General features: G+C 34.9%; 1 protein-coding gene across 1 annotated transcript in view; it reads left to right on the plus strand.

Annotated features, from left to right (window-relative positions):
- The window catches only part of rnmt (RNA (guanine-7-) methyltransferase), a 41,658-nt gene extending 28,588 nt beyond the window's left edge, over positions 1-13,070 (plus strand). The window contains exons 8-11 of the mRNA XM_073822037.1: positions 608-725; positions 10,984-11,085; positions 11,170-11,203; positions 12,341-13,070. Of these exons, the coding sequence (XP_073678138.1) occupies positions 608-725; positions 10,984-11,085; positions 11,170-11,203; positions 12,341-12,378 (292 nt within the window). The 3' untranslated portion in view covers positions 12,379-13,070. The remainder of the gene's footprint in view (positions 1-607; positions 726-10,983; positions 11,086-11,169; positions 11,204-12,340) is intronic.
- The last annotated feature ends 925 nt before the right edge of the window (positions 13,071-13,995 follow it).

The raw sequence follows: 13,995 nt of genomic DNA on the forward strand, positions 1-13,995 counted from the left end.
GTAGGATGATTTTTAATTGATTTTTAAAGTTTTGGAGAAAATAAGATGGGAGTTTTTCGACATACCATTACTGTCTTGAACTGGAAAAAACAGAGTTCAGGCAGGGCAAGATAAGCCAAGCGTTTGAGGTTAAAAAGTATATGAATTGTAATAATAATTTTTTTTTTTAAAAAGCGATCGTTTCACTGAGATAAGACCCTTCTTTCTTGGCTAGGATAGTTTACAACCACATTTGGGATCATTTGAAGCTGCATTTAATCTGCATTTTGGAAGTTCAAACTCAGGGCACCATAGAAGTGGAGAGCAATGCTGAAATGTTTTCCTCAAAACATAATTTCTTTACGACTGAAGAAAGAAAGGCATGAACATTTTCCATGACAAGGGGGTGAGTACATCCTCTGTAAATTTGTTCTGGAAGTAAACTTCTTTTAATACTTTAATTTTGAATTGAATGTGTAATGCTTCCACTATATATTAAATTTGGAAATAAAAGCTATGAAAAATATTTGCACCTTGTTCACTTTCATATTTGTTTGAACACAACTGTTTATTATTTATTCTTTTATTATTTTTAATAACAAAACTTGATTTTTTTTTTTTTGTCCAGAATGGCGAAAAAGTACAACATGCGTCTGGTTTACAAGAAAACCTTCAATGAATTCTTTGAGGAGAAAGTTAAAGATGAGAAGAATAAAGTTCTGATGCAGTGGATGCAGGCGCTGGAGGTTTGTGGCTTTGTTCTTAATGTGTCCAAGACTGATGCTGGCATTTGATAATCAATCAACCTCTTGGTTATTTCCTCTATTAATTCTTCATGTGCCCCACAGTTTAATCTAATGATGATTATGGGAGTTGCAATCCAATTCTATAATAATTCCTCCGTACATATTTTATTAATTATTCTGCTTTGCAAATGCAAAAATGCAGTAACACAATAATAGAAAAAAAAACACAAAATAGAGTCTCTCAGACTATTATCTGTCTTTTCCAGTCACAGTACACAAATATACAAGCTGCCACTCATGTGATAGTGTTCATCGTCCATGCTTAATTTCACCATTTCTCTTTCTAGCCTTGAGCTTTTAAACAATGACAGTTAAGCACTGATTCTTTAGTGCATTTTTTTTAAAAAACAATACAGTAAAATTGAATTGTGTTAGAGTATAAATGCTGCATCTTTGATCCACAGCCCTTGATATTCAGCATTAAATCAAAATGGGCCTTGTTTAATGTTGTAATACACATTTGTTCTTCAGTTATTAAAGGAAAACATGCTTTTCTTCTAAATCCTTGAGCAAAATAAATTGCTTTGCTTTTTTGGTTGCTGTTATTTTCAGCCCTTTCTTTTAAACCACCTGTTATATAGAGATGACTTTTCATTAGTCAGTCAATTTCTGATCAGTCCCACCCTATAATTTTATTTGATTTTTTAATGGCCTGCATTATTTCAGGAATAAGTTGCATTATAAAAGTATCATGGGTTGTGAATGCCATTTATAAATTCCTCCCATGTTTTGGTGAGTTTCCTCCATAATAATAATAATACTAGTAGTAATAACAACTGCAACAAAACAATTATAATTTTATTTACTTATATTTATGCCTTTAACCTTATATGACTGTCAAATTTATTTGTGTCTCTGCACAGCATATTAGATTTATTTGTAATGAAATATTTAGTTAAATTGTTATATAAATGATATTCTCTGTCTTTTGTTTTTAATGTTGTATTTACTATAACCTTTTTAAGTTCACATTTATTAGTATAAGGGTCAAAGACGTTGAGATGTCTATGTCAAAAGAAATTGACAAAAGTGATTTCTACAGAAAGCACATCAAATGTAAGTAAAGTGTCTACTTTTAAGGTTTCAAGTACGTTTTTGGAGAATAAAATGGCAAAATTTTGTTGAAATAATGTTACATTGTCATTCAGTGTAACAATATTTATGTAAAAATTCAAACACCATGCTTATTCTGACTTGTACATATTAAAATGTATAAAGGTATAAGGGAGCATATTACATTTTATTGTGTTTTAAATTAGTAAAAAAAAGGGTGAAAGCAGTTCGTCTTTTAATATGTCATGAATTGAATTTTGTTGTAAATATGCCTGACAAGATTATTACACTGAATAACATTTTAGTGGGTGTCTTCTGTAAATTAGGGAAAAATGTATGATATTTATTTTTTGTTTAGAAAAACTAAAACTAAAATGCAATTAAGTTAAACAGAAAACTTTAACAATTTTTTTTTTTTTGGAAAAAGAACAAAAATTTAAAGCAGTATTACACTTGTTGTTTATACGCTTAAACCCTTTTACGTCTTTGACCCATACATTTATGAACTGCTTACTGCGTAAGTAATTGCACGTTTCTTATTTCCTGTAGTAATTATTTTTCCTGACTATAAAGTGACACTCGATGCCATTGACAAAGTAATAAATTATAGCATTTATGTATAATAACTATATAATTTTATCAGATACTTTTGATTTGTCCTGTATGTGTGTCTAAGCACATTCCAGTGTTCTGACTGACGTTTAGTTAGATTGATTGTATCCACATGAGCACAGTTCCATAATCAAACTCAGCTGTCATAACTGCATATTAGCACAAATTGAGCATATTTAACACCCTTCAGGCTTCTTTTCCCTGTGAGAAATCCCTCTCACAATCTGCTGTAATCCCATTAGCCTCCCAGTGCTAACGTGAACATGTCTGCTCCAGAACTGCAGAGGAAAAAAAGCCCTTGATTTTCAGCTGACTGGATAAAACTGGTCTGATTTCGTCCTAGGCTTTCTACTATGAGCCAGATCTTCTCCTCCTTCCTTCATCATTATTTCTCTATTCTTCTGTAAAAAAAAAAAAAAAAAAAATTAGTTAACTCGATACATTGGACTAAAAAGCCAGTGGACTTAATTCAGAATCTCATAGAGACTTGGAAATGGCAGATGTTTTTATCCAAAGCGACTTACAATTGAGGACAATAGAAGCAATCAAAACCAACCAAAGAGCAATAATATCCAAGTGCTCTGACAGTTCTTGGTTAATCAAACACAGTACATGTAGCAAGTTTTTTTTTTTTTTATAATATATATAAAGAATAGGGAACACTAGTGTTAGAGGGTCTTTTTTAAAAATATAAATAAAACGAGTGAAAAGAATAGATAAAGAATGCTAGTGTTAGAGGGTAATGTTTTAATGATAAATAAAAAGACAAGTAGATAAAGTATTATGCTCCTTTTTTAAAGAAAATAAGTAAAATGCAAAGAATAGAGATGTGTTAGAGGTTCAAGTTTTTTTTTCCATAGTTTATAGTTTTTTTCGTAGTTTTCCACTTTTTCATAGTTTTATTTCCATGGCACTGAAGCGTCTTTGTAGAAAAGCAGAGTTTTTCTACAAAGGTGCTTCAGTGCCATGGAAATAATTATATGTATAAAAAAATCTAAGATTACAAAAATAAATTCGAAGTATGTCGAGAATGAACTCGAAGAATGTCGAGAATAAACTCAATGTGTCATTTTTTTGACAATATTATATATTTCATTCTCAAAACATTTCAGTTTTATTCTCGAGACGTTTTGGCTTCTTTTTGGAATTTCCATTTCATTCTCAAAATTTTTCTACTTCATTCTTGAAGCGTTTCGACTTTTTTTTTTCGGAATTTACACTTTATTATTGGAATTTCGACTAAACGTTTAGACTTCATTCTCGAAACATTTTGGCTTCTTTCTCGAAATTTATGCTTCATTCTTGGAATTTTGACTTCATCCTTGAAACATTTCGGCTTCATTCTCGAAACATTTAGACTTTTCTCTGAATTTCGGCTTTATTCACAGAATTTCCACTTCTTTCTTGGAATTTCCACTTCTTTCTTGAAGTTTTGACTTCATTCTCAAACATTTTGGCTTCATTCTTGAAACATTTCAGCTTCATTCTCGGAATTTCGACTTTCTCAGAATTTTGACTTTTCTCAAAACATTTTGGCTTCTTTTTGGAATTTCCACTTCATTCTCATAATTTTTCGGCTTTATTCTCGACATTTACACTTTATTATTGGAATTTCGACTAGACATTTAGACTTCATTCTCGAAACATTTTGGCTTCATTCTCAATTTAGGCTTCATTCTCAGAATTTCGACTTCATTCTCAAAACATTTAGACTTTTCTCTGAATTTCGGCTTTATTCACAGAATTTCCACTTTTTTGGAATTTCCACTTTCTAGGAATTTTGACTCAATTCTCAAAACATTTTGGCTTTATTTTTGAAACATTTTGGCTTCTTTCTCGGAATTTCCATTTCATTCTCAAAACCTTTCTACTTCATTCTCGAAACGTTTTGACTTTATTCTTGGAATTTACACTTTGTTCTCGAAACATTTCGGCTTTATTCTTGGAATTTTGGCAGTACACATGCAGAAAAGACAAAACTCTGATACGCATTTAAATACATCATTACCAACTAGTTGTTGAGTTTGGTTAAGTACACTGCATAGAATTTCTATAAATGCGTTTGCCGCTACCTAAATTTTTGGTTGTAGAATGCGGTTGTAACTCCCGTAAATGCCTGATCTGTGTGTGTACAGACTAGGATTAAGCACTTAAAGGTAAACTGATAGCCTAATTTAGCTACAGTGTACATGACCAATAAGTAGTGACCCAGCAACTTCGTAACCATGCCCTAGCAACCATTTACAGCACCCTAGAAAACAATACAGTACAACTGACAAATCTCTGCTTCAAAACATCACAGAGACATGGTTGGCACTTTTGATACGAGCAGGCAACTAATTTAAAAAAAGTATCTCTATGGTAACTGTTTGCAGATAGTGTTGCTTTCGTCAATGAAAATTGTGACTAAATATCGTCGTCAACGAACCTTTATCACGTGACGCCAACGAGACGAAACGAAAATGCTGGTCATGTGACGATGACTATAATAAAATGTATAATGCAATCTCGTTGACGAATAAAAACTAGACTAAATGTGGTTTACAAAATAAAAACTATGCTAAAATGTCTCTTCATTTTCGGCGACGAAAACGAGACGAAACGAAATGTTATAACGTCAGATTGATGTGCGCATGCCCAGTAGCCAGAGATGTATCCCTTCTAGTCTAAACCGCAGGCGACGTCACTTTCTCTTTTTTTGTTAACAACCGTTTATTGAATTTTCTTCAAATAACAATAATATAAAGCAAAAATCAAATGTGCAAATTAAGAACCCACCCCACCCCTGGTAGACTTTAAACAAGACAAAACAAAACAGATAACAACAACCACCAAAAAAAAAAAAAAAAAAAAAAAAAAAAAAATATATATATATATATATATATATATATATATATATATATATTTATATTTATTTTATTTTATTTTTTTTACAACGATTTTAGAAAGGATGACACAACATTAAAAGCTGACTGCCATAAATTTACAGTTTTGACATTAGATCCATGTATACGAGAAGTTGAGAGTTCCATTGATATAATGTCCAACAAATACACCGTCCAGGTTCGTCTGTCCATTGTGTGAGGAGGACTCCAACGGGCAATTTTTTTGCTGCTGTGAGAGCAGATAACAGTAAACATCTTTGTTGGCCAGATAAAGTAAGGTCCCAGAAATCATTCATGAAAAAGTGCCGTGGAGTTAAACCTATCTCAGTGCCCAGCAAATATGATAGATCCTGTGAAAGTTGAGACCAAAAAATTGAGAGAGAGGGGCACTCCCAAAAAAAATGCAAAAATGTCCCTAAAGATCCTTGTGAACAGAGATCACACTTAGGAGAAGACGACAGATTCATATAAAAACGTTTCATTGGAGTCTAGTAAACCCTATGAAGCAATTTCCAATGAATCATTTGGTGATTAGGGTTTTTCGAAGACAGTTTAAACATACCCCATACCTGATCTGAAAATAAAGCATTCACATCATCATTAAGATCTTTGGCCCAAACAGTTGTAATAGATAAAAGTTTGTATGAATGCTCAAGAAGAAAGTGATAGATAGCTGAAGCAGAGGAAGGAGATTCCTCAGAAGGAAGAATTAGTTTGCGCAAAGGATGAATAGGCAACTGAGAGTTCCAAGGCACCCCCATAGGCCCGTAGGGCCGATCTAATGCGCAAATACATGAAAAAAGAGGTGCCAGGAAGATTATATTGAGTTCTGAGATCCTGGAAGGATTTTAAACCGTTGTCATCATAGATATCTCCCAGAGTGTTTACTGTATTATGAGTCCATTGCGGACAATGAAATGGAATATTGCCTGACAAAAGATTCTTATTGTGGAAAATAGGCGAATGCTTATGCCATATTGTAACTTGTTATGAGCGCCTTTCAACATCTCTCCATGTGGAGAGGAGGTGGGTTACAATGGGACCAAACTGAGATTTACACTGCCTAAGTGGAACCCCCGAAACAACAAGATGCTTCAATTTATACGGATGAACGACAGATTCCTCAATTGCTCTCCAAGACACAAAGGCGTCAGAATCAAACCAGACTGATAAAGGGCGGAGGGAAAAGGCTTGAGCGTACAGTCTAAAATTGGGGAAAGAAAGACCTCCATGTAATCTGCAACGTTGTAAGTTAGTCAGTTTAATACAAGGTTACAAGTTTAATACCATCTATACCTGGGGATTTCCCCTTATTCATAGATCGGATTGCTGACTCCAGCTCTTGAAGAGTGATCGGTTCAGACAAGCATTCGGAATCCGAATCTGACAGCCGCGGTAGATCAATGTTGGACAGAAAAGATACAAAAGAATCAGGGTCACCATCAGCAGAAGAAGTATAGAGGTTCGAGTAAAAGGATTGGAAGGCAATATTAATGTCTTTTGGGTCTGTCATAATATGCCCAGATTGGGATTTCACTGCTGAAATATTAGCAAACTTTTCACTATTACGAAGTCTTAGAGCTAAAAGGTGGCTTGGTCTACTCCCTTGAAAATAGTAATTCTGTCTGGATCTTTGAATCAGGAATTCTGCCCTGGATCTCAGCAATGAATTGAGTTCAGACCTAACCGCCATGATTTTGCTGAGTGTATTGTCTGAAAAAGAACGTTGATTATCTCTAGTCAGATACTGGAGCTGTGATTCCAGCTCGGCTATCTTTTTGTGTTGGTTTTTCTGAAGGAAAGAAGCATATGAAATTGAGTTATTCCTTATAAATCCTTTAACTGCATTCCAAAGAGTTTGCGGATCATCCACTGAACCTCGGTTAATTTCAATAAACTCAGCAAATTTATTTCTGAATTGACTGCAAAAATTTTCATCCTGTAACAATTTAGGGTTAAATCGCCATCGAGTGGCACGAGATGGTCGAGGGATCAAAGATAATCTGCACAAATTTCCATCATGATCCGACAGAGATAAAGAACAGATATCAGCATCACGAACAGCTGGAGATAAAGAAGTAGAAAGGAAAATATAGTCAATTCGCGAATAGGATTTATGAGTAGCGGAAAAAATGTGAATGACTTAGCAGAAGGATTTAATAAACGATAAATGTCTACCAACGAGGATGAGGTTACACATTGCCGAAGTTTGTCAGAACAAAAAGCTTGAGAGTGTGATTCCCTTGGTCCAGATCTATCTAGAATATGGGACATTACAGAATTCATATCTGCACCCAATACAATTTCAGAATCCGTAAATTTCAAGAGATAAAACAGAGAAAAAAGTAGGGTCAGGAATACAAGGGGCATAAACTGAAAGAAATACAATATTCCTGTTTTCCACAATTGTTTTTATATATGTAATTCTACCATCTGTATCAAAACCCTTATCTAAAATAGTCATATTTAAAGTTCTCCGCACCAATATTAAGACACCCTTAGTTTTAATATCCGAAGATGAGTGAGATACCACTTCATAAAACTTATTATTACACCTGTGAATATCCTCCTCTTTCAAATGGGATTCTTGAACTAACACTATATCAATTTTTCTTCTTCGCAAAAAATCCAAAAATCCTGTATGTTTGTGAGGGCCATTTAGGCCATTAATATTACAACTCAGAATATTGAGGTCAGTCATCAGTATCAAACAGAATTACAGCATAATATGACAAAATACAAGCTTGAAAATAAAACCCGTTGAGTCTACCATTAAACCACCCCCCACCCTTCCCATCACTATTCAAAGAGAGATCAACACAGTCCCATGAACTATGGCAGATCAAACCAAGAACAAACCTTAATCTGCCAGCCTCCGTTATTATGATCCGTGGTGTCAACAAAAACCTGCACATTACTGAAGCACCAACACTGGCCCCGTAGTCACATATTGACTAGGTAGTATATCCAGAAAGAAGAAGAAAAAAAAAAAGAATATATATATATATATATATATATATATATATATATATAATTTAAAAAAATAAACAATAAAAAGTAATAAAACTAAGAGTCTCCAAACTGCCAAAAATAAGAGTACACAACGCCAGACATAAACAGTAAACTTTACAGTATAGACATGTAGTTTCTACTGTGAATTAAGAAAAGAAATAATCATTAAAGCGAACAATGGAAAACAGTCACCTAACCACTTTTAGTATCGCTTCTCCAATTAAACAGCAAGTAACCGTTCACTGAGACATAGTGGATGAATCGACCCCGAGAAAAACTCTTGCTTCTTCTGGGGAGTATAGCATCTTAGATTCACCTTGATTGAGAATGACCTTCAGCGTTGCAGGATAAAGAAGAAAATTCTGGGTGCCAGCTTCCCTCATTTCCTTCCTAATTGGCGCAAATGCACTTCTTCTTTTTGCGGTGATGGGAGAAAAATCTGGAAAGAAGGAGAGCGTTGCTCCGTCGGATGTTTTCACCGGGGCATGAAGTCTGGCTGCCCGCAGAATGAGCTCCCTGTCCGTGTACCGCAGCAATTTAAAGAGGAAAACCCGGGGTTTAGCTCGATCTGAGGAGAGCCTGGTGTACACGCGATGCGCTAGCTCCACTTCCAACTCTTTGCCCGCCAGGGACGGAAGCCATATCGGTAACGATCTTTTCAAAAATCCCATAGGGTCGTCTTTTTCGGAACCCTCAGGTAATCCCACCAGCCGTAAATTGCTGCGCCTATTGCGATCCTGTAGATCCACTACCTGTTGTTCAAGCGCGTCTACTCGCCTATAGTGATCTGCGACAACTTTCTTTTGTTCTCTCATCTCCCCAGTAAGAAGATCCAGTTTAGAGCATAACGACTGAACAACTGTCGTGTGTGAAGCAAACTCGTTCCGCATCGCCGTCAACTCATTGTTTAGAATGTCCTCAAACTGCGCAACAGTGCTCGCCATCTTGTCAACCATATCGCTTGTGTTCGGTGACTTTGATTTCTTCTTAATCGGAGAAGCCGACGGAGACAAGTCCTGGTGTTTACGATTGTATGCCATCTGGCGAAGTATTATTAATGAATGAAACTTAGAATGAAACTTAAGATAAAGCGAAAAAATCAGCAAAAAGGGGCCAAAAGTGCAGAGCTCTACTCAAGTGCGTCTAGGTTCATGAGCACGTCACGTGACTCCCCCGGCGGCGTCACTTTCTCAAGTCACACTCGTAGCATTATCTAGAAGACGACTACAAACGTTAAGTCTGACTCAGAAAAAGGGACCGATGGCCGGTCAGCTGTGGTTTGTCTTTGGGAGAGAAAGAAGAAATTACATACATTTTTTCCTACTTTTTAGTAGTGATGGGAAAATGAAGCTTTTTGAAGCACCGAAGCGTTCCCCTCAACTCTATCGTAAAAAGCTTAATTACTCGAAGCTTTTCAACACGTTGTACACTAATGACATCTTGTGGTCAAAGGTGGAAAAAGTTTCTTTTGCGTCCCAGATGTCAAAGCGATTTTTGGACAGTTCCATAAAATGAATCAATCAATTCGAAAACCATAAGAAATATTTTACTTACACAAATAATTAATCTGTAAATAAACTTATAAAAGTACAAGCATGATTTGTGTAGCCATAGATGATCAAAGTAAATTAAGAATATTGTTAAATTGACTAATATTATTATTAATCAGAAGTGCTTTTGAAGCGGGAATTACTACAAAATGAACATGCACAAAACTACACATACATATTTATTCGTATTATGATTTATTCTTAATAAAGAAGTGAATGACACTTGAAACCTGCGCAAGGGGTTCGTGTTTGAAGTGTTTGAATCAGAATACGAAGCAGTCACGTTTGTTAAACTTGAATGTATAATTTTTTTTCTGGCATTGTCATGTGATGCAGTTTTATTTATTTTATTGTTTGTTTTTATTTATTTTATTTCAATTTATGTGTGTGTACTTCTAACATGTTTGGTAGGTAAAATAATTGTTGTAATTTCAAATTAGAGCATCTTCCATGTCTGGAATGGATGTATTCTTGAGCCTATAAGGTAACAATACTGTAATAAGATAACCTTGTTTGAAATGGGTTTGGCTAAAAGAAAACTTTGGTTTCGTCTATACTATTAGGTACTTATTATATATTGACTGGGTTAAATAAAATTGCTAAAAATAGACTAATACAATTTTCGTTGACTAAAACTAGACTAAAATGTCATCAGTTTTCCTCGACTAAAACTAGACGAAAATAGTCATGGGTAATTCTGACTAAAATAAGACTAAAATGCTCAAACTTTTAGTCGACTAAAACTTGACTAGACTAAAAAGAGTATGAACGTGACTAAAACTAATAAAAACTAAAATGACAGCTTCACACAAAGACTAGACTAAAACTAAAATTAAAATCTGCCGCCAAAAACAACACTATGTGCAGACACCCTAGCAACTATTTAGAACACCCTAGCGACCGTATAGACTCCGAATATCTTACAGACTTGAAAGTTGACTCTTGCAACCCCCCAGAACAGCCTAGCAACTGCCTAGTGGCAAGTTTTATCTAGTGTTACCTGTAGATAATGATGTCTGTTGAACCATACCGGCCTATCTTTACTTTGCCAGAATCAAACAGTTTTGTGTCATCTTGTTGTCATAGCAATACCCTACGGATGAGAGGGGCCGACTGGCGTCCGACAGTCCGGGGGAGTACGAGCACGCCAAGAAAATCGCTGCCAATCCTTCATCGAGACGTCCACTGGTGAGCCCTAATATCGTTTTCTTCAGCAGAAGGTGTTTTTTCTTTGTATTAGCTGTGTTCTGATGGTTTGCTCTTTCTCCACAGGGAACCTTGAGCAAGTCTGAGTGGGAGGCTACAAGTACGTGATGATGTTCTTCCTGTTGAAATCAGTGTTAATGGGCGTCTTTTAAAATAGAAGATGTTTTAACTTCATGAAACACATCAGATGTTGTCTCAAAGGTTTTTTATGAATTCAAATGGTAAAAAGATGCAAGATAATACAGTGACTTTCATCAGAAGTCACAGTTGAGCTGTTCGACATGCATATTCATAAAAGCGCTCATTGGTATTGAAAACGCTGCCCGCACCCAGGCCAGGAAATTAAAGACCCCAGCTGTGAAATCACTTTTCTTAAGATAAAAGTACTTGATATTTCCTCCTACTGAAGTACAGCGTGTGGGCTGGCCTTCAGAGAAAAAACGATTAAATTAGAAGCACTTAACTTCCAACTTCTCGAACAGAAAAGTTCAAGTAGTTACACGCTTTTTTTTTGGACACGTGCAATGGTAGTATCATGGCGTTCTTTTAATATGACTGGTATATTTCAAATATACTTCAAAATATTTCATTACACACACTCTCCTAATCTGTTTTATCTCTTTATCTCTGTTTCTATGTACAGTACCATTCCAAAGTGTGAAAGAAATGAATGCTTTTATTCAGAAATGATACATTAAATGTATTAAAAATGACAGTAAATTTCAGTTTCACATAAAAGACGTTTTTAGTCCACAAGAATTTATAAAAAGTTTACATCCCCTTGATTCTTAATTCTGTGTTGTCCCTTGTTTGTCCTGAACAGTTAAACTGCCCACTGTTCTTCTAAAAAAATCCTTCAGGTCCCATAGGTTATTTGTTTTGTTTTGTTTTTTCAGCATTTTTGTTTATTTGAACCCTTTCCAACAATGACTGTATGATTTTGAGATCTGTCTTTTCACGCTGAGAACAACTGAGGGACTCATAACTGATAGTAATAATCGGTTAAAATTCTTACTGTCGGTTAACGGTTAAACGGTCAATATGAGCATCCCTAATTTGTACACAATGACAGATAATCAGTGCATTTTCATACTTCCACAGAGTGAGTTTCTTGCATTTCAAAATGGTTGATATTTTTGCATAGTTTAATTTAGTACGTGTTTTTAATGTGAATAATTACCATGATGTCTCGTCCTTAACGTAGACCGACAACTCTTCCTTCTCCTTCCTTTTGTAGGCATATACCTGGTGTATGTGTTTGAGAAAATGCCATGAGTCTGGGGGATTTACCATGGAGCTGTTGTATCCGGATGAGTGAGCCAAAGATATGGAGTCTCATTGTCATTCATCTGGTTTCCAGAAGCCTGCTGAGCATGTCCTTTTCACAAACCGTCAAATATTTTTATACAACTGGAGCTTTCCTGTGTATGTGCGTTTTCAGCTTTTGCGAGTTGGTCCACACAATACACATGATCAATACTCTGTCTGATACTGTATTTGTGTTTATCCGTCACAGTTTACCCACTACCCTTTCTTTTCAGTCAAGCAATATAATAACCCTGTAGAGCTTGCAGTCATACGCTCCCTTTGGGTTTGACCTTGTTTGTAATCCACTTTTCCCTTCAGGCTTGACTGAAATCTGTCGTGGATTATTTTTCTTAGCTTTTCTTTTGTCTAGAATTTTGTGTTCATCTGTAAAGGGTTGATAGGTATCATGTTTAATGTGTGAACAGGCTGTTTTCTGAGGAAGGAACTTCATGAATTCATAAAAGATGACAAATCCATGAATTTTCTCTGATTTTTGTTTTATTAAGTAAAAATTTCAATAATGATATAGTGTGTTTCCTCTGCTAAAATTGTCAGGAAGGATGTGTATCAGTTTGTACTCTTATGATTTCTATATGTAGAGCAGTGATCCAGGTCCTGCAGTTTGTCAGGGAATTAAAACCTGTTTTATCAACATTAAACCTTGAGTTTGTCAGTTGAATACCTTTTCTTATTTTATAAGTGTATATGCGCTTCACTGAAACATGCAGTACCACAGACCAAATTAATTAAATCCCAGACTTTTGTGATTTGATAAGTGCACTTAGCTATATGGAAGTTTCTGTTTCAATGTATTGTATAATGTAATTAATTCCTGTGATCAAAGCTGAATTTTTAGCATCATTACTTCAGCTTTCCGTCACATGATCCTTCAGAAGTCATTCTAATATGCTGATTTAATGCTCAAGAAACATTTATTATTATTATGTTGAAAATAGTTGTGCTGCTTTATACTTTGTGGAAACTGACACTTTTTTCAGGATTGTTTGATCAATAGAAAGTTCGAAAGAACTGCATCCTTGCTTAATAAAAGTATCACTTTCTTCAAAAAAAACAACTAAGCAGGAAAAACATTTTCACTATTTAAAAAAAAAAAAAATGCATGTCTGTATTTTTTTTAACCAATGGTGTTCAGTGTTCCACTACCTTTTTTTAAAGACTAACAGTCATTGCAAGAAATTGCATCACTCTCTTTAAGCAATATTATGGGAGATACAATTTCAAAGTTTTAATAAATATTTTAATGTAATTTTACACTTATTAAATCTTCATCATACACAAATGACTTGTGACATCCAGTCAAACCAACATTTATTCAGACACCAACAGCATTTCTCACATTATCACAGTTTATTTGCTATAGCATGTAGTACAGGTGCATCTCCATAAGTGAGAAAGTTGTGGAAACTTGTGTTTTAAATAAATTCAATGCACACAGACTGAAGTAGTTTAAGTCTTTGGTTCTTTTAATTGTGATGATTTGGCTCACATTTGACAAAAACTCACCAATTCTCAACAAATTAGAATATTTCATAAGACCAACAAACATTTTTAGTAAATTGTTGG

The sequence above is a fragment of the Garra rufa genome, chromosome 17 (genome assembly GCF_049309525.1).
Source record: "Garra rufa chromosome 17, GarRuf1.0, whole genome shotgun sequence".
NCBI classification, from domain to species: Eukaryota; Metazoa; Chordata; class Actinopteri; order Cypriniformes; family Cyprinidae; genus Garra; species Garra rufa.